The sequence below is a fragment of the Anabrus simplex genome, chromosome 4, assembly GCF_040414725.1.
Source record: "Anabrus simplex isolate iqAnaSimp1 chromosome 4, ASM4041472v1, whole genome shotgun sequence".
NCBI lineage: Eukaryota > Metazoa > Arthropoda > Insecta > Orthoptera > Tettigoniidae > Anabrus > Anabrus simplex.
The window spans coordinates 321,611,789-321,634,545 of record NC_090268.1 but is presented as its reverse complement, the minus strand read 5'-3'; the positions used below and the strand labels follow the sequence as shown (position 1 = coordinate 321,634,545).

Sequence of the window (22,757 nt, the reverse complement as noted above, 5' to 3'; positions counted from 1 at the left end):
TCATGACTTCAATGTCAACAATGACTTTTCATCACGGGTGTAATTTTTCTTTTCATGGGTTTTGTGGTAATGTATTTATTAATTCCTCCTCACGATTGTAAATCTATTAGTTATCCCATGTCTCGGTGGAGGACAGCTGATTCAGAAAGTGATGGAACCAACCAGAGGGAAAAATATCCTGGATGTGGTGCTGATAAAACCAGATGAGCTCTATAGGGAAACTGAAGTAATAGATGGTATTAGTGATCATGAAGCTGTTTTTGTGGTAGTTAAAAATAAATGTGATAGAAAGGAAGGTCTTAAAAGTAGGACTGTTAGGCAGTACCATATGGCTGACAAAGCAGGTATGAGGCAGTTTCTAAAAAGTAACTATGATCGGTGGAAAACGGTAAATAAAAATGTAAACAGACTCTGGGATGGGTTTAAAGAAATTGTTGAGGAACGCGAAAACAGGTTTGTACCTTTAAGGGTGGTAAGGAATGGTAAAGACCCACCTTATTATAATAGAGAAATAAAGAGACTAAGAAGGAGGTGCAGACTGGAAAGAAATAGTTAGAAATGGCTGTGGAAGTAAGGACAAATTGAAGGAACTTACTAGAAAATTGAATCTAGCAAAGAAGGCAGCTAAGGATAACATGATGGCAAGCATAATTGGCAGTCATACAAATTTTAGTGAAAAATGGAAGGGTATGTATAGGTATTTTAAGGCAGAAACAGGTTCCAAGAAGGACATTCCAGGAATAATTAATGAACAAGGGGAGTGTATATGTGAGGATCTTCAAAAGGCAGAAGTATTCAGTCAGCAGTATGTAAAGATTGTTGGTTACAAGGATAATGTCGAGATAGAGGAAGAGACTAAGGCCAAAGAAGTAATAAAATTTACATATGATAACAATGACATTTACAATAAGATACAAAAGTTGAAAACTAGAAAAGCGGCTGGAATTGATCAGATTTCTGGGGATATACTAAAGACAGTGGGTTGGGATATAGTACCACATCTGAAGTACTTATTTGATTATTGTTTGGTCGAAGGAGCTATACCAGATGAATGGAGAGTTGCTATAGTAGCCCATGTGTATAAAGGAAAGGGTGATAGACATAAAGCTGAAAATTACAGGCCAGTAAGTTTGACATGCATTGTATGTAAGCTTTGGGAAGGCATTCTTTCTGATTATATTAGACATGTTTGTGAAATTAATAACTGGTTTGATAGAAGGCAATTCGGTTTTAGGAAAGGTTATTCCACTGAAGCTCAACTTGTAGGATTCCAGCAAGATATAGCAGAGTTAGAGTTAGAGTAGGTGAAGCTTTGTCTGACCCTGTAACAGTTGAGAGGGTAGTCCCTCAGGGCAGTGTTATCGGACCTTTATGTTTTCTTATATATATAAATGATATGAGTAAAGGAGTGGAATCGGAGGTAAGGCTTTTTGCGGATGATGTTATTCTCTATAGAGTGATAAATAAGTTACAAGATTGTGAGCAACTGCAACGTGACCTCGAAAATGTTGTGAGATGGACAGCAGGCAATGGTATGTTGATAAACGGGGCTAAAAGTCAGGTTGTGAGTTTCACAAATAGGAAAAGTCCTCTCAGTTTTAATTACTGCGTTGATGGGGTGAAAGTTCCTTTTGGGGATCATTGTAAGTATCTAGGTGTTAATATAAGGAAAGATCTTCACTAGGATAATCACATGAATGGGATTGTAAATAAAGGGTACAGATCTCTGCACATGGTTATGAGGGTGTTTAGGGGTTGTAGTAAGGATGTAAAGGAGAGTGCATATAAGTCTCTGGTAAGACCCCAACTAGAGTATGGTTCCAGTGTATGGGACCCTCACCAGGATTATCTGATTCAAGAACTGGAAAAAATCCAAAGAAAAGCAGCTCGATTTGTTCTGGGTGATTTCCGACAAAAGAGTAGCGTTACAAAAATGTTGCAATGTTTGGGTTGGGAAGAATTGAGAGAAAGAAGAAGAGCTGCTCGACTAAGTGGTATGTTCTGAGCTGTCAGCGGAGAGATGGCGTGGAATGACATTAGTAGACGAATAGGTTTGAATGGCGTCTATAAAAGTAGGAAAGATCACAATATGAAGATAAAGTTGGAATTCAAGAGGACAAACTGGGGCAAATATTCATTTATAGGAAGGGGAGTTAGGGATTGGAATAACTTACCAAGGGAGATGTTCAATAAATTTCCAATTTCTTTGAAATCATTTCGGAAAAGGCTAGGGTGGAACAGATAGGGAATCTGCCACCTGGGCGACTGCCCTAAATGCAGATCAGTATGATTGATATGATTGATTGAAATTGATTGGCATTATCTTGGACATACTGTCTTTTCTCATGTAATGAACACACTTTTTAGACGAAAAATACAGGCGAAAGCTTCGGATGCGTAAATTATTCAAGGAACTCACACATTTAAAAATTATTTAAAATTCATTTACATTTAAAAGTTAACAAGATTTCCACTTCCGGAGGTGCATATGGCCCTGAGGTTCACTCAGCCTACACCAAAAATGAGTACCAGGTTAATTCCTGGGAGCAAAGGCGGCCGGGCATAGAGCCTACCACTCTACCCCATCACGCGCCGCGGTTAACAATGGTGGAAACCTTTACCTTCCACTCCTGCATGGGCCTTCATGGCCTGTACGGAGGTGACTTTGCTTTGCTTTTTACATTTAAAAGATATATCAAATATAATATAAACACAACTGATTCAACTCATTTGCGGTTATCGTCATTTGGCATAAAATTCCAGCACGAGATTTTTTCTGAAAAGTCAAATAGGGTACATCAGGTAAGTTGGTCATGTGGGTTTGAAGTACCGACACTGGAAAATATTCTCCCTGTATCAAACTAACAACACGAAATGAAGTGCAATTAATATGAACTAATAAAAGTATAATTCAGGTAATGTCATAATAACATTACGGCAAGAAAGAAAAAAGAAAAACTGTCCAACACGAGAAGGGCCAGGCATCGAAGGGATTCTGCTAGATTTATCCAAACCCTTTCATATCCAATCTTGTACGAGTGACATGTCCATCTACCCTTTTTATTGGATACAAACATGGATCCCTCACGAAAATTTTACTTTAGGCATTGTTTTTCGTTTTAGAACAGCGTAAAGTGCCAGCTTTCTGTCATCAGCTTTTTCAGCAAACTTTGCAGGACATCGTTGTTTTTCTTTCTTATTGATTGTTCGACTTTGTGGCATATGGAAACTGATGGCGTCTGAACTGCAGTTCCTATACGGGAGATCAAATATTGCTTCACTTCACGCTTCTCAATCACAAAGCGATGAAAATCAATTACTGTTTGGTTGAAATCATTCTGCATTTTTTGGCATAATGTTGTTCTTTATCAAAGAGAAAGTCCATTTCCCTTCGTAAAATTAATCATCCAGTCTTGGCTGACCTTCAAATCCGAGACTATTTTGTCCTTTAAAATACAGCATTTCATGAGGAACGACATATCCAACGTTGCATAACAAAATCATATATTTAAGCAGATCCTCTGCTTGTGGAAACTTGCCACGTTTCGGTCTGTGAAATGCTTTGCGAGATTTGTTGGTCGCTTGAAGTGCGCTACTGTTACTGCAGTAGCACACGTTGCGTTGGGACACTGAATACTCGTGACCCGTTGCCCTATTCCCGTATGTTTCGGCGTAACTGATCGAGGGCGTTAATTATGGGAGAAAATATGGTAATTTCTATTTCTATGTGAACAATTTTTAAATATGTTATCCTGTTTCTTTTCTAAATTTAACTTGCATACAGTATTAACCTTTATTATTCTATGCATATCAAAGTTATTCATTGTCCTCTTCTTTATCAGCTCTGTTCGAGTTCTCTGGTCTTTGTAATGACCGTAATTTTCATCTTTCGAAGATACTATATTCTAGTCAACATTGTTCTCAAAGACCGCTATTAGCCGTGGGCGACTAGCGGCGCAACTAGTTGCGCCACTAGTTTGCCGGAGGATTTAAGTACCGGGCGATCATTGGCGCAACTTGTGAATAATTGCTCGGTTCATACCGGGGAATAGTCAGTTGAGAGAATGGCGTCCTATGTAGAACTTCTTCCTCTTGCTCTTCTATTAAAAACGAAAAACCGAAGGGTTAGGAAAGATGATACAGATGTTGATTCCCATTGGGAATCTGTAATATTTGTTCCGAAGTGCGGAAACATCCTATATTTGTTTCTCGGCTGACTAGAGGATTATATTACACATTGTTTGACGATCTAAGTGAGGATGACAGTAAATTTTTTTAATTACCTGCGCATGTCACAGTTGTCATTTTACGAATTGCTTGGCCGCATAAAAGAAGAAATAACAGGAAACGACACAGGACTAAACAAGTGTTTCCCAGTTGAGCTGTAATTCACTAATATAGCCATATAATGGATCAATGGTACTTGTAAACAATTATAGAATTTTTATGGGTATTACATACTTCCATATAAGAGTAGTAAACGTTTTATAATACTCACATACCGGGTGAGTTGGCCGTGAGGTTAGGAGCGCGCAGCTGTTAGCTGCATCCGGGAGATAGTGGGTTCGAATCCCACTGTCGGCAGCCCTGAAGAGGATTTTCCGTGGTTTCCCATTTTCACACCACGCAAATTCTTGGGCTGTACCTTAATTAAGGCCACGGGCACCCCCTTCCAACTCCTGGCCCTTTCCTATCCCATCGTCGCCATAAGACCTATCTGTGTCTGTGCGACGTAAAGCCACTAGCATTCTTCTAGTATTCTTCTCGCCTACGGGTTTTGTTTCAAATTCTGGAATAATGTTCTTTAAAATGCTGTGCCAAGAATTCAGTGTTTCTATTTTATCAGTGTAAGCTTCAGTTCTGGAATCCCAAGTGATCGGTCTTCATTCTTCCTCGAAAATGGTCTTCAGTATTTATTTGACTTTCAAATAATTTTGCCATCTCCTTCATTTCTCCATGTTCAATAAATAAACTATCACAATAAGTAAAATATTCACTCTACCACAGCACGAGACCAAACAAAGTAATGAAGAAAGATAACGGTTAGATGGATCGCTGAATCAATTGTGTTCCATAGTCCGCATTACGTCAAGTTAGTGTGAGAACACAAACTTGAGTGACGTTTCCGTATGCGCGGGGAGGTACCTCGGGCGACTAGTTGCGCCACTAGTCGCCTACAGCTAATAGGCTACATTTACTGCAATGCTGCGTCACGCAGTTGAGCAACTAAACGTCGCCAGAGCAGTTGCCGGCACTGGCAGGCAACTAATTGCTCAGTTGCGCCACTAGTCGCCCGCAGCTAATAGGCTCCATTTGATCCAATGGTCCGTAACTCGCCAGAGCAACTAGTTGCGCCACTAGTCGCCCACGGGTAACAGCGGCCTAACCTTTATACCCAAGAATTGATCTTCTTTAAAAAATAAATATTACTTTAATATGACCTTTTCTGCTATATTATTTTGCTAGTTCATATTTTCTTTTTTCTTTTTTTACCATCCTTGGATCCCTCAAGGGAAAGCCCAGTATGCTTAGTATAACTTCAACTGCCTAAGCTGCTGTCTAGTTCACTGCCGTAATTTAATACGGCTTCATTTAGTGGCATTTCTACCACTGATTACTGCTTGGCAGGTGTGGTACTTTCTATTATATGTACCCATACTCCTTACTTCAGATTAACCTAACTTGTACCATACTCTTACCGTGTAACATTACACATCAGAGGAACTATACCTGAAGAAACTCTGGACTTCTTGAGGAAGATTAAAACATCTGAATCCACCATCCAGGCTACAGTAGACTCTGCGCTAAAACACTTGTCAATTATCACACACTACCTGTATTCCACAACATGACTGTGAAATTGCTTAAAATTTCATAAAATAAAGGACAGGAAATCCAAAAGATAAGAATATAACCTGCTTGCTAGAAAAATAGCAATAAAAAATAGCACAAACAAAAATAAAATCAGTCATAAATAATGTTCTCTGTAAACCGATTAGGAGGCAGATCGGTTAGATCTGTTGGATATTCTCTCTCGCACTTAAAACATAACTAATGTAAGGATAAAAAATGTTACAGTATACATTGAAAAGTCCTTAATAGACATTTGTTTTTTTGGTCTGATTACGTTTCACACAGAACCATGCACTTTCAATATTCAAAATAATTTACTCCTCACTGCCGTCAATAACGTGACCATAAATGTAGGATCAAAGTTTGGTGATGGTTTAACGTAGTCTTCACTCTTGCTGTCCCATAGCACACATTCATCAGCTGACACTGTCATTCTGCCACACAACTCCTCTACACAGAGAGCAGAACATGTTAGAAGTTCACTCCCTACACGTATCAAATTCCATGTCGTTCATAACCAGCTTTTCCCAATCATCACACATAAGACCCTCATCAACGATGTTGTCAATTGTAATCATTGTAATCATACTTCCGGAAATAGTATGAATTTCCTGCATGATGTTAAATGTTGATTTTCATTTCTGCTCTCTTTCCGTTGTCCAAGAGACACATGGCTCTTTGCAATAGCTGCTTCTTACATGACTGCTTGAAACACTTTATAATACCAACGTCTAATGGTTGCAGGCACTAGTGGTATGTGGTAGGAAAGCCACAATCTTTATTTTACGAAGGAATGCAAGGTCCTTTGAATGGACAGCACAATTGTCTATAGACAGAATTATGAATATTGAATTTTCACGACCGCATTGTAATCGAAACAGACTTTCAGCGTATTAGGTCGTGTTACGTACATTGGTAGACCAACCGACGCGAAATCGGGAGGTTGTGGGTTCGGATCCCACTGGTATCCGGCTGACCATTTTTGTTCTGTACTTAACATCTCTTCAACACGTACTACATGTACGTAACACGACCTAATACGTTGAAAGTCTGCTTCGATTACAATGCGGTCGTGAAAATTCAATATTCATTGACATGCCCCACAACGGGCGAATTAAACGCACTCTACAGTGTGCTAGCAACAGTGCCAGACCTGTAGCTCAGATCCTTTCAAACAGAACAAAGATGGCCTAGGCCACCATAGCTCAATTGGTAGAGCAACCGACGCGAAATCGGGAGGTTGTTGGTTCGGATCCCACTGGTGTACGGCTGGCCATTTTTGTTCTGTACTTAACATCTCTTCAACAAGTACTACATGTACGTAACACGACCTAATACGTTGCAAGTCTGTTTCGAAAACAGAATTATCTTCCTCTCCTGAGTCTCCATGGTAGTGTGCAGCCCACGAAGAAATGCTACAAAAATGTTGGTGACCAGCCACGTTTTAGTTTTGGAAAAATATTGAACTAGTATAACTTCTGAATGTTTTTAAACACCTGGGTTTCTGAAACTTTCCTAAACACACTTATTGGATCCACCACTGTTACAACACAAAAGAACAGTCGTGTAATCTTATGCTCGTTTCCCACCATGACACAATTCTCCTCCTGTACAGTCAGGACTATTGTAAAGTGGCCCATTTCATCTGTGTAGTAAATGTCTCGAGGTTTGTATCCCTCAAGTAGTCCCAGCAGGTTTTCCAGCCACAGTTCTGCACCTGATGTATCTACAGCAGCATTCTCTCCTGCTAGCTTCTTATACACTAGCCCATGCAGCTCCTTGAAGCGGGAGATCCACCCGTTGGAAGTTGAGAAATTTGTAATGTTCATTCTTTCTGCAACCTTGAGGGCATTCTCTCATAAGATGCTGCCGTCCACAGGAATGCCTGCTGCCCGGGCCTGTTGATACCAGGCAAAAAGTACAACCTCCAACTTGCTATATGTAGTCTTTCCCAGTCTTTCTTTCCTTCACAGATATTCCACGTTTTTTATTTGGTCACCTATTTCACATTTACTTACTCATAATGGAATTTAATGCTGATGGTGCTAAACCCAGTCATTTAGCAATGTTAATCTTTTCGGAAAGATTTTTCTCAACTTCTCCGATAATTCAAAGTCTTTTTTCTAAGGTTCTGACTTGCATGAAAGGCTGCATCATTTTGAATTCTCAAAATATACACAAAATAGGACTATTCAATAAAAACTAATTTATACACAGCAAATGCATACACAAAGTGAAATACTGTATTGCAAGAGTGTAGGCTACAACCCCGACCTCACTTGCCTTCAATAATACAGCTTGATTCTCTGAAAAAGTTATAGCGGTTTGCCATGCAATATGGTATGGTTCAGACAAAGTCACAGCAACATTGTTGCCACAAAGAATGAATGAATTTATCCTAATATTATCAAATTATTACTCTAACTTACTGTAAATTTACAGAAATGTTAAAAAAAGGGATAATATAAAATTATTTTCACTCTATGATAGTGCATTAGTCTTGTGAAGATACTGATGAATAGGTGAAAGTATAATTTTCAGAAGCCAGCCAAAGGTATATTATAAGTCTATAGAAATAATTTCTGTTACCAGTGGAGGTTGGGAGAATGATACATCGTCCATGTGGTGTGAACTAACTGCTGCATGCCTGAATTTGCATATTGCATATCACATTAATGGGATTGTAAATAAAGGGTACCAATCTCTGCACATGGTTATGAAGGTGTTTAGGGGTTGTAGTAAGGATGTAAAGGAGAGTGCATATAAGTCTCTGGTAAGTCCCCAACTAGAGTATGGTTCCAGTGTATGGGACCCTCACCAGGATTATCTGATTCAAGAACTGGAAAAAATCCAAAGAAAAGCAGCTCGATTTGTTCTGGGTGATTTCCGACAAAAGAGTAGCGTTACAAAAATGTTGCAATATTTGGGGTGGGAAGAATTAAGAGAAAGAAGAAGAGCTGCTCGACTAAGTGGTATGTTCCGAGCTGTCAGCGGAGAGATGGCGTGGAATGACATTAGTAGACGAATAGGTTTGAATGGCGTCTATAAAAGTAGGAAAGATCACAATATGAAGATAAAGTTGGAATTCAAGAGGACAAACTGGGGCAAATATTCATTTATAGGAAGGGGAGTTAGGGATTGGAATAACTTACCAAGGGAGATGTTCAATAAATTTCCAATTTCTTTGAAATCATTTCGGAAAAGGCTAGGAAAGCAACAGATAGGGAATCTGCCACCTGGGCGACTGCCCTAAATGCAGATCAGTATTGATTGATTGATTGATTGATTGCTATTTCGGTATAAATTTCCATTATTGTTTATATTTTTCACTAGCTAATGTACCCATGCTTCACTACAGGATTCTCAGAAAGACTGTCTTTGTGGTTTTCTAACTTAAGTCAACATAGGTCTTTACAAAAAACGTCAGAAGGAATGTAGCAATTAAAAGCATTATTATCATATAAAATATTCGATCAAATGAAAAACTGCCCATTTTCTCACTTTTAACGAACAGTACTATGGTGATATAGATGTTGATTCCCATAGGGAACCTGAAATATCTGTCACGAATGACTAAATTTATAACACCAATATGAATGGCCCGTTATTGGACATTATAAATTTTCCAGCTAACTCATTCCTCGTTGCCAGCATTTCGCCCCGGGGGTGTTATAAAATTACTCATTTACTCATTTGGGACAGATATTTCAGGTTCCCTATGGGAATCAACATCTATATCATCTGATGGCCAAGCAGGCACCAATTTTTGATAAGGAGACAAAGTCTCTCATAGTGCATTGGCACTGCCGGTGGTTTCAAGTAGCCTACACAGTGGCCTCCATGGTATGCACCAGCCATGCATCTTGGTGGGTGTGCTAAGTACCAATTGATGAGCCCGACTTAGCACACACGGGGGCAAAACGCTGACAACCAGGAATGAATTAGCAGGAAAATTTATAATGTCTAATAACGGAACATTCATATTGGTGTCAGTACTATGGTGCCGATCGAACAGTCTAAAGTCCCAGTGCTGGAATGACCAGGCCACAGACAGCCGTGAACACTCCTCTGCTATTATTTATGTAAGTGTGCACACTGCGCATTCCAATCAGTGCCGCAGAGCAGGGTTTGAATAGCTCGAATGCTATGATGAACCAGTGTGTTACGTACCAGTAGTATCAGAAAATTTATGAACCAAAGGAATGGCATGCTAAAGAAGAAAGTTTTCTAACTCCCCAGCTACTTCACGCCAATATTCAGGCAGGCTGTTATACTCGGTACGACCGGGCGAGTTGGCTGTGTGGTTAGGGGCGCGCAGCTGTGAGCCTGCATCCGGGAGATAGTGGATTCAAACCCCACTGTTGGCAGTCCTGAACACGGATCTCCGTGGTTTCCCATTTTCACACCAGGAAAATGCAGGGGCTGTACCTTAATTAATGCCACGGCCGCATCCTTCCCACTCCTAAGCCTTTCCTATCCCATCGTCGCCATAAGACCTATCTGTGTCGGTGTGACGTAAAGCAAATTTTTAAAAAATACTCGGTATGCAACAGTAATCCCATCTCTCAGTGAGGTGTGGCAACAGAAAACACAAAGCATAACACAACAAACAATTGTCAATGTAATGTCAATGTTGATCAATTCTGTGAACTTTCTATATTGTAGGCCTTCACATTTAGCTTTCTTTCGACTCTGTGATATCTGAGCGCCTTATAAAATTATTTACAGTGTACACAGTAGTTCCTTATTCCCCCGACTTACATACCAATTTTCATTAAATTCTGTTCACCCATTTTCTCATGACTCAGCACTGATACGGACTTAAGCAACAAAAATCCAGAGTCACGAATATCTCTGTTATCATAGCCAGTACGGTAAAAATGTATAAGGCATAAATGATCGGAAATATAGTAAAAGTTATGTAGTACTTATTGACAGGACCACTAATAACAAATATTTAAGAAATAATTTTAAGCCTTCCCCTAAACTATCATTTCACTCAGCGTGAATAAATTTATTTATAGCCCTGATTGTAGCAACTTATTCCTTGACTTTGCATATAGATTTTCATTAAGAGCCACCACTAAAAACACAAATATTTGAAAATTAAGTTTTATGCCTTCCCCTAAACTACCATTTCTCTCAGTGTGAATAAAATTATTTATGGCCTAGATTGTAGCAACTTATTTTCCTACTTCGCATACCGATTTTCATTAAATTCTCTTAAGCCGTTTTCTAGTGATGCGTGTACATTCATACATACATACATATAGACAGAGAGAAATTACAGAAATTACAGAAAATTAAAAAGTGCATTTCCTTGTTACTGTGGACACGACAGTAGCGTATACGAGTCCAACACTTGGCCACCTGGATTCCTCGCTGCACACCCTCTTTCCTGCGCAACTTGTAAGCAAAGAGAATGCTTGTAAAGAGCGGTAAGGAGTTTCGATTTGAGTCGTGCGAGTGCTAAAGGTATGGTATGTATGTGCCATCTGTCGGTTCAGTATTCAACTAAACTATTGGAATAGCTGCAATAGCTAATAATAAAATAAAAAAATAAAAAAAAATAAAAAACACATATGCATTATATTATCCAGTCCAACTGTAAGAATACAATTAATATAATGACCCTATTTATGTTATTTTCTCCTCTGCCTTATTATTACCATATATATTTTACCGAACTCGTACTCATGTTTTTTGCTATGGGCTTTACGTCGCACCGACACAGATAGGTCTTATGGCGACGATGGGATAGGAAAGGCCTGGGAGTTGGAAGGAAGCGGCCGTGGCCTTAATTAAGGCACAGCCCCAGCATTTGCCTGGTGTGAAAATGGGAAACCACGGAAAACCATCTTCAGGGCTGCCGATAGTGGGATTCGAACCTACTATCTCCCGGATGCAAGCCTCTACGCGCACGGCCAACTCGCCCGGTACACTCATGTTTATCAACAGTACTGATTATATAGGCTACTTTTTGAACGTATTTCTAATTATTATGAAAGGTGTTGTCCATGTAATTTGAGGTTAGGTATATACATAATTCCTAATGATGCTGACAGGAAGGAAATATCCATGTAAGATCCATCTGCGGTGTTAAAAGAATCTATTGAAGTAAATTTTAAAAATTAGAATATGCTACATATAGCATACTTGAATAATATTTTATACTGATTTAAAGGTGGCGTTCGCGGTATGTTCGATCTCTAACCTAAGTTTGATGCTTGTTGTCTTAAGGGGCCTAACATCGAAGGTCATCGGCCCCAAACCTAAGTTTCACCCAGTGGGTACCGTAAGTTTTACCGATTGATATAACATGAATTCACTCTGGAAGCTCATAATCTGTTCTTGCAGGTTATTGCACAACGCTATGGAGCACGTCCCTCTAAAAGTTCAAATTATCGACCCTTGCCGCCAAACACTAGGAAGTAGTACGCGACAGGAATGCAAATCGCCGGCTATTAGCGCCATTCTAATAGTTTAGTTTTAGTTCAATGCTGACAGATGGCACATACAACCTTTAGTGCTCACACGGCTATTATTGAAATCGAGACTCCTTACCGCTCGTTACAAGCATTCTCTTTGCTTACAAGTTGTGCAGAAAAGAGGTTGTACAGCGAGTAATCCAGGTGGCCAAGTGTTGGACTCGTATACGCTACTGACACGACCGATACAGAAATACCATCCTTTTTAAATTCTGAGCAATGTACAGACAAAACTCTTATTATATATATATACAGATTTCTATATTCACAAATGTAATCAGTTACCTATAATTACCACTAATATTTTATACATATTTCAAGATTAGGTTTCAATCATTTTGAATGAGACCGAAACCTAACCCCCCGCCCCCCTGGAGCAACAGCCCCGAAGGGCCATGGCCTACCAAGCGACCGCTGCTCAGCCCGAAGGTCTACAGATTACGTGGTGTCGTGTGGTCAGCACAACTGATCCTCTTGGCCATTATTTTTATTTCTACACCAGGGAAACTTAAACTCACCTTTTAAAATTACACTTTTATTTCTCTTTCACATCAGCAGACACCATAAATGCAATTATGCATACTAAACATGGTGATCAGGACTGTGTTAAATTTGAACCCTTAAGAAAACTGTTAATGCAGAACTAGAAATAAGAATGGTATAGTTTAACTTCATATTCATAGCAAAATAATGCTTTAAAAAACAGTTTATTTTTCAATATTTTTCAATTTTCCAATATTAAAAGCTTCTAATTTTTCATAAATATCCTAAAATTACCCTAAACAATACCTTACCCTAGAATTAACTTCAGTATTACAAGATTACCATAGATTAGGGTAACTACCCTCAAAGTGACAACACTGCACAGCGCTTAAGTCATTCAACATGGCACGGCTAAGACATCACAGTGGTTAGTCATGCAACATGGCGTGGCTCTGACAATGCCATAGCAGTTAGTGATACAATATGGCGAGGCTAGGACGAAGTCACAGTGCACCTTGAAATTACATCAAATAGCCCGGGAGCAAGGCAGAATAGGCAAGTGTGTATATCTATTTGATGATCGATTGAGGTTTAGAGTTTGTTGGAACTAAAATCAATGAACGATAGATCTAGGTCAGTCCAGTCTGCTATGGTAATAAAATAGACCATACAGCCAGCAACTCTGTGCAGAGTGTTGGGCAGTGAGAAATAACTCTACCCCCTAAGAGGACCAATGGCTTTGGGTGGATGAGTTCTCATAGGTGGAGTGATGGTCCCCTCAGAGTAAGAAATGACACTGGAATCCATCAACCAGCATCTGTCCCCAGGTTACGGGTGGTTACAGAAGCCATCTGTACTCAATGTTAAGAGGTCGGCAGCCCTGAAAGTGGTATTCCATGGTTTCCCATTTTCACACCAGGCAAATGCTGGGTATGTACCTTAATTAAGGCCACTGCCACTTCCTTCCCACTCCTAGCCCTTTCCTGTCCCATCATCACCACAAGACCTATCTGTGTCGGTGCGACGTACATCAATTTGAGGAAGCCTTTGGGGATGACCATAGAGCAAAGTTGAAAGTAGGCAAGGTCAAAATTCTACAATAAAAAAGAGAAAGAAAGATTAGGATCTGGAGATTGAAGGAAAGGGGAGATCTGGAAGAGTTTAGGACAGAATTACAAAAACTAATACCAAGGACAGATATTAGCCAAGTTGAACAGGAATGGAATAATTTTAAGACTGCATTTGAGGAGTGCCTGTTCAAAAGGTGCTCTTTCCACCTAAAAATTCTGGAAAAAGTGCAAAAATCTTTTTAAAAAAAGGGGGCACTTGATATGTACCCATGATCAGATTTGGGATAAATTTGAAGGAATTACATCTTCCTGGTCTCTGGTCTGGACTGCTCATAACTAGGTGTGGATTTCAGAGAAAAGTCATATTTTTTCCTTAACATTGTATCATATACTCTTGTATTTTAAACACGTTTCCAAGCATGACAATCAAAATTAAATACGTTTTATGGGGCATATAAATGCATGTTTAGATTGTTTTTTTTAGTTTTGTGGCATATTTTGAACAAAATCTCATTGTAACAACATATTTTGGTAATTTTCATTTCAACTTCGTTTTATAAAAGTCAGAGTAAGTTCTAGAATTTTTTTTCAGGATAAACTGGAATAGATTTCTAGTGAAGAACCATTGAAAAGTAGTGTACGGAAGGTTTCTAGCAGGTAAGAGCTATTGTTTGTTCAATTCCTGGAAAACAGGCTATTGTTTACATGGAAGCAGAGGCAATTCTGCAGTTATTTGTCATTGTTCACTTCTCTCTCCTTCATCCTTCCCTCTTCCTCCTTCAACACACTGAATAACTTTAGTTACTGAGGGAGCTTCAGTCATATAGGTGCTTTCAATACCCCTCAAATGAAAGTCTCAGTAACCGAGATGTTGCAAAGTTTTGTTCACGAGTCTCGTGAAAACTTATTCAGTACGGATGGAGTGATATTATTCTGCAAATTGTGAGATGTAAAAGTTACTACTGAAAACGTCTTCACAATAAACAACACTGTAAAACTGAAAAACACAAGAATTGTGTAACTAGACATTCTGCACTCGAAAATAGGCAAAGTCTGCTATTCGAAACCACAATATCAAATTCACAGTGTTCATAATTTTTGCAAGGTTTCTGCAAGATGATGGTTTCATTTAATATTCCTTTAAAGAAACTAGACAACTGAAGCCCCAGACAGCTTCTTGAAAAATACCATACAAAGCATCCTGTTCAAAATGAATCTACTCTCAGAAAGGACTATCTGACCCCTTGTAATGAAGAGATGTTGCATATAATAAGGCATGGCATGAAAGACAAAGATATAGGTTTCAACAGACGAGACTATAGATATGGATGGAAGATGTGTAGCAACTGTGATTGTTGGCATGCTGAAATAAGACCAGCATGGAGATACGTTCCTCCTGACATGTGAATTGCCAGAGAAGACAAATCATTCTACCAATGTAGTTCAATGAATCTGTTGTAGCAAAACAGGGCAAAGAGAGACCACATTTTTCTATTTGTAACTGACACTGATCAATATACGACGAAGGCAGCCAAGGGACTTAAAAAGCTATACCCAAAAATAATCCTCATCATTATCATCAGTCGGTTTACTCATTGCTGAGCTTCGTGACCTCATTTTCACTTCGTTAGTGACTGCATCCTTAACAAGATTTTTCCATCCTGAGCAGTCTTCAGCTCTTCTTATGATATTGTGAAGAGGTAGACCGGTGATCTTCGCTTGATCTAACCATCCACTTGTTGTTCTGACTCTTGGTCTGGTGCCTTCAATTTTGCCTTGCAGAATGGTCTTTTCTAAATTGTCTCCTGCTCTCCTCAAAATGTGTCCCAGGAACTGGAGGTAACTTTCACTAATGCAGGAAGATAAACGTTTTGTGATGCTCAGTTCTTCTATAATAGAGGCATTTGTTCTTCTTTCTGTCCATGGTATACGGAGCATTCTCCGCCAACACCACATTTCAAAGGCATCTATTCGGTTCTTGTCACCAGCCTTCACAGTCCATGTCTCACAACCGTATTTTCACTGTTTTGGATAATGTCCAGTTCTGCTAGATCTTTGTAAGTTTAACCATTGCGACACGACCTAGGACAATCCGTCGTTTTATTTCTTTATCACAATTTCCCATGTTACCGACTATGGAGCCCAGATATACACAATTATTCGCCAACTCCAGATCTTTCAGACATCCTGTTATTTTGATTAGGATTTGACTTTGTCGGTTGATAACCATTAGTTTGGTCTTTTTCATGTTAATTTCTAGACCAAAATCAACTAATGATTGTCACTCTAGAGAGCAATTCATAAAGTTTTTATCCACTTCCTGCAATGAGTGTAGTATCATCAGCGAAGCGTAAATTGTTGATTTTGCCTTGCAGAATGGTCTTTCCTATCGCCGATTGATATTCCACTATCCCAGCCATCCAGTGCTCTTCTCATTACATACTCTGCGTAGATGCTGTAGAGTTGGGGTGACAATATGCAACCTTGCCTGACTCCATTTGTCAGATTATGACTATGCAAAGACCTTTCAATAATGACGTTAAGTGTTTTGGAACTCCACATTCATGGAGCACTTCCCATAACTTCACACCTGACACAGACAAAGGACTTTTTACAATCGAGGAAAGAAATATAGGCAGGGACACAGAACTCGCAGCATTTTTTAATTATCTGCCTCATGTTTGTTATTGACTCTCGTGTACCTTTACCTGCTTGTTCAGCAGAAATCTGGGATTGCAAGAAAATGTTTAGTCGTTGATTCATTATGTACAGCAGGACTTTGCTACCATGCGATATTAATGCTATGGTGCGGTAATTAGAACAGTCCCTAACTGACCCTCTTTTGTGAAGGGGGGCGGGAACAGATGTAGTCCAGTTTTTAAGCCATTCTCCAGTTTTCCACACTTTATTACATATTGAATGTAAAGCATGGGGGCCTTCTTCTCCCATTATTTTCAGCATTTCTCCAGTAATACACCTATGCCTGGGGCTTTGTTGTTTTCAAATGTTTGATGGCATTCTCAATTCCACTAAGTAGGGTAGCAGGCTCTATGTCACATTCCATTTAATTGTTTTCTTCTCTTATGCTATTACCTTTGCAGTATTAGGTTTCGCAGTGTTGTTTCCACCTGGATATTGCTTCTTTCTTGCCACCAATTACATTTCCCTGTGCGTCTTCAATCACAAATGTACGTGGTTTGAACTCTCGAATGATGCTATTTATCTTCTTGTAAAGGTCACGTGTTTCATTTAGCTTGTGATAGTGGTCTATTTCATCACAGATATTTGTAAGATACCGTGTCTTGTCAATTCTACAATTACGCTGCATTTTTCAGCAAAGTTCTTTATATGTTTCCTCATATTCCGCAGTTTGTATACATTTCTTTAATGTGCTCCTTTCTTTAACCAATAGTAGCGTAGATGGTGAAATCCAGGGATGTTTTGCTTCAAGGGTCTTAGGAACTTGTTTGGGAATGGATGAATTGATGATTTCCTTCATCTTGTCCCATGTTTGAGAAGAAGCTCTTTTCTCCTCTACTTGCTGGAATTTTGTTCTTATTCTTTTACCAAACTCATGAAGAATATGTTCGTCAGGAATGTGTACCAGTTTTACTCTCATCTTCTTCAATGATTTCAATTTTATCCGCATTTTCATAGATAGCAGTATATGATCACTACCACAGTCTGCTCCAGGGTAGGTCTTACAATCCAGGATTGAAGTCTGCCAATGTTGCCTCACCAAAATGAAATATATTTGATTCCTAACCTTATCCCCTGGAGAAATCCACGTGTAGTGACGCCTTGGATGCTGTTGGAAGAGGGTGTTACAGATAGACAAGTTGTTATTCACACAAAATTTTAAAAATACTCTCCGCGTTCATTTCTCACCCCCAGACCATTCAGTCCAACCATAGGTCTCATGTGTCTATCATCTATAGTCTTACCTATCTTCGCATTAAAATCCCCTAGGATGACTAATGTTTCCTTTTTAGGTATACTACTGATGGTATATTCCAGACGGTCATAAAATTCTTCTATTTCTTCTTCTAGTAAAACAGCATTGTTAAGATTCTTTGGAATTATTACACCATTATGACTCACATCCTCACTTCCAGAAAAAAATACTGTATTATTTGTTTGAGTCATAAAATGGCCACAGCCTCTCCAATGTGTCTCAAAAAGGCCAATACATCTAGATCATGAAGTTTCATTTCTCTTTCAATGATGTGAAGTTTTCCCATCTGCAACAGACCTTGTACATTCCAGGTTACTATTCTTCCGACGACTTGTAAGGATGGTTTAGAATAAATCTTCATATTCCCAGGCTCCTCTCAACCTTGCACCCCTCCCCGGGAGAGCCAACTGGGGGACTTACTCCGGAATCTAATTTGAGATTGAGTAAAGCCATGAGACTGTCTTGGGAAAATAACAGTGGTGGTTTCCCGTTGCCTTCCACTGACCCACCATTCCTGTCTGCTCACCGACCCAGTTTACCGCTGGGATTGGATACCCAACCTTCCATTGGGTTGCTTGGCTTAACAGGCACACCACGTGTAGGTAGAAATGGAAGAATTGAGGAGTGAGAGGCTGAGAGAACTCTTGGAGAGTTCTCATAATTGCATCGCACCCCCATTTAGCCAGAATCTTAAGGTGATCAGGGTAGCTGAAAGGATTATAAGGTATCCTGATATAGATAAATTAACATTCAACTGTAAGAAAGTGTTTGTCAAAGCTCCACTTCGGTTCAGATATTTCAAGGAGAAGCATCTTCACTGCCCTACTTCCCCTGCCCGTTATATAACGCGTTGGGAGACTTTGCTTGATGCCACAGTGTACTACTGCAGCAACTTGGATGTTATGGAGAAGATCAGAAAGTCTTTTGAACCTGCAGAATCATCCTCCAAAAATCTACGAGATTCTTTTTCAAGCACTACATTAAAAGCGGACTTGGCTTACATGTAGTCCAATTTTAATTCATTATCTGGAGCAATCACGCAACCGGAAGTCAGGTGCGGAACTAAACGATGCATAGGAGTGCGTCCGGAAATAAACACTACGCGCGGACGAGGAAATCCGTCTTTGTACCGGAGTGCAGTCGAGAGCCAAGACAGAGAGATCCGTCAAACTACATCAAGTGGTTAAACAGCTACGTCATTAACTAACCAGTTTTAAATTTCAAGCTTATACAGGATGCCAAATATGAAATGTACACCATAAACAGCTCACAATATGCTTCATACTAAAAATATTAAAGTTTACTAGCTGACATTTCTCCTTGATTTATGTTGAACCACTCACCAATAGTTACCTGAAATATGATCAGCCATTATGCTAGAATTGCATGCTATTAAATAAACCAGCCATAAGTTTACAAAGGAATAAATCAATGATGAGTTAACTGTTTTACTTGATAGAGGAAAGACACATACATTTATTTAATAGTGCCTTATGCTACCATGAAGCAGAGTAGGAATGCTGAAATACCTTTTCTTTCACCTGTTCAGAAGCACCAGAGAGACCTCTAATTTGCAATGTTTCAGCAGCACGAAGCAACGCTGGGAGATTTTCTTGTTCAATATTTACTTCACCCTTGTATACAAATGATAAGAGTGACTCTAGTTCAGTGAAGTGTACATCCTGCAGAATAATTACTGGGTGCTGGCATGGGTTGCTCTGTAACACACATTAATTCATATAAAACTGCTCCTCTTCTGAGGGTCTTAACCACATTTCCAGTAGTGTGGTTTACGATGCAAATACATTTGATTTGAACATAAACATTCTGGTGATGGAAATAAGGAAAAATATTGAAGGAATTACGTCTGTGAAAAATCATACTAAAGTTCAAAATACCTGTCTTTCATTCCTTTTTGTTTATGGAATTAGATTCAGTACAGTTTTTTGAACATTTTGAAAGAAAAAATAGAGATGGTTTTAGCCATACATAAAAGGGTATTGTATATTTAAAGTTTGAACGGTAGAACTATAGCAATCGGGTCTCAAGGATTATTACATAAAATGTTACTTTAAATGCTGCTATTCTCACCTTAAAAATTATCGTGGAAGAGAGATGTGTTCAATACGCTTGCCAAGGACCAACCCTCCCGCCCCTAGAAGTACATTTAGTTTTATAACCAAAAATACTGTTCTAGATGCCATACGCCATTGATTATAATGGTGATTGATTCACGTATGGAAGAGGATGACGTCACTGACACCTAGGATGAGGCCGAGATTTTGTTACCAACCACTGCAGAAGAAAAAAATTATGAAGCGGCAAGGAAAGTTTAAAAGGCCGCGGCACACACTGTCCACACGGCAAGAAAAAAGGTAGTTTAGTAGTTGTAACCTATCTTTGCACATCCAGGCCAATCTCTGTCATAAGAACAGTGGCCTCTTCGGGGTCACACGCCCTTCAAGAGGCTCTTTTCTATCGCCGTGGCGCATACTGTCTACACAGCAAGAAAAAGAAAGTATAGCCATATCAAACCAACAACGAACAGTTGGTAGCATTGTCGTTCCTCTCGGCGCTCCATCTCAGCACTACTAGTGCGACAGTCAACTCGCGTGCGCCACCTAGTGGTGGCTCGTGTTACTTAACCTTGAGACCCGGTTACTATAGTTCTACCGTTTGGACACACAAAAACCCCATTTGGAGAGAAAAAGTGCATAGTTTCATTTCTATGCAATAATCTTCTGTAAAATCTTTCATCTGTTTTCTTGTATTGGCAACATTACAGTTACATTCACAATAAAGTTCAAAGATCAAAAGAATAGATTGCACTGCAATATAAGGTGCAATATTTCTGATTCACCACTTGATTTTGTCTATTTTGTAAAATCACATTTGGTGATTTTTACAGTTTCTTGTGCACCAACTGCTTATGACAACACTACCGGTCAGAAGTTTGTAGATCATAAAAACCGGGAGAGATACGAGATCTATTCGGTTACCGTTTGTGTAGACTTGGAGCAGCAACATCACTGCCGATTTAAAGAACTGAACTTAATCCATCTTCCATCGCCCAACACATTAAAAAGATGTCAGAAGATGTTCCGATAGATGCCTGCCAATACAAAATTATACAAGAGAGTCTTAAAGCAATCAATGATCAGCTGGATGATAACCCATTTTATTCCTCTCCTTTTACGAGTGCTGAACTCAATCAAGCAATTCGATCTTTAAAATCTGGAAAAGCAGCTGGTCTGGATGGTATATTCCCAGAATTTATAACTCACTTAGGAAGTAATGGCAGGAAGTGGCACAGGAATTTCTTCTCAGATATCCTCGCCAAAGGACAAACACCAACAGAGTTCAAAATTGCAAAAAAATCATCACAATCCTTAAACCTGGGAAACCAGTAGACGACCCAGCAAGCTACCGTCCAATTTCCCTCCTCAGCGTTTGCTATAAAATTCTGGAACGCCTAATTTATAACAATTTATAATAAATGATAAATTTATTTTAACTCAATAACAGACCATTATATTGGTATTATTCAATACAGTACGAGATGTTAACACATTAGTTAAACATCGTCAAAAATCGTTGAGACATGTTTCGCCCCTTCTTCGGGGCATCATCAGTCATATCAAATACCTCAAAATTTTACCAGACGTCTTGTTAAAAGTTATAAAAATATGTTACCTGAGTGAATACATTAAAAAAACATTTACAAGATCTTATCATTAACAAAATATCAGAATTAATTAAAAAAATGTTACACTAGTGAACACGTTGGTGATTTTTCACTCGATACAAGGCCATCCTATGTACAGTATTGACAATAATGGTAGTTAAAGTCTTATTTGGTGCTAAGTTTGAAGACAGTTTAGAATTTATGTACAAATGTTGAGAATGAATGGAGAATACATACAATTGCAAATTACTGTAACGCATATTTACATTGTAAAATAATGTGGAAAAAACATTCCAAATTTGTATTAATTTCCATAAGGATTACTCCGGACCTCAATATTGCGGTCCTGGCGCAGTCTGATCCGAAATGTCTTCAAGGTGTGAATTTTTCTTTTTTTAATGTGATTTATGATACACTCATGTAAAAAAGTTGCATTATGTCGTAATTCAACTTGGATGTTTATATTGACTAATTATATTTTAGACTCAAACAAAATAGTTCGTCTAAGTATCCTTGGGCTAATCACCTCCGTTAGACACACTCAATGAAGACGGAGTGCCTAGTGCATGTAAACAACAGTGATATTTGATTCAAAACGAACCATGTTGAAAACAGTAAAAATAAAGACTGAATGAGGGCAGTTGAAATGTCATTAGATCTTCCCAATTGACTAGTGTTTTTATGTTTCTTCGTGTGTTTATGTTGTTGAAGTATGGGGTTCCAGGTTTATTGGTTGAATGGGCGACAGTCAAAAACATTGTTCAATGTAATTAATGTTGAGCTGTCTCACGTATGTGAAAATCTGAAAGGAAGGATAAATCCTTAATTAGTTGAGTGAAATGATGAGAAAAGAGAAAGATTGAATCACATTAAAAAAAGAAAATTTCACACCTTGAAGACATTTCAGATCAGACTGCGCCAGTACCGCAATATTGAGGTCCAGAGTAATCCTTACGGAAATTAATACAAATTTGGAATGTTTTTTTCCACATTATTTTACAATGTAAATACGCGTTACAGTAATTTGCAATTGTATGTATTCTCCATTCATTCTCAACATTTGTACATAAATTCTAAACTGTCTTCAAACTTAGCACCAAATAAGACTTTAACTACCATTATTGTCAATACTGTACATAGGATGGCCTTGTATCGAGTGAAAAATCACCAACGTGTTCACTAGTGTAACATTTTTTTAATTAATTCTGATATTTTGTTAATGA

The 22,757-nt window shown here is 38.8% G+C and overlaps 1 protein-coding gene across 3 annotated transcripts in view; it reads right to left on the bottom strand.

Annotated features, from left to right (window-relative positions):
• The window catches only part of LOC136871943 (protein bric-a-brac 2), a 305,261-nt gene that overhangs the window by 202,188 nt on the left and 80,316 nt on the right, over window positions 1-22,757 (bottom strand). For all 3 annotated transcript variants that reach the window (XM_067145688.2, XM_067145689.2, XM_067145687.2), the window contains exon 3: window positions 19,379-19,567. In XM_067145688.2, coding sequence (XP_067001789.1) covers window positions 19,379-19,567 — 189 coding nt within the window. The remainder of the gene's footprint in view (window positions 1-19,378; window positions 19,568-22,757) is intronic.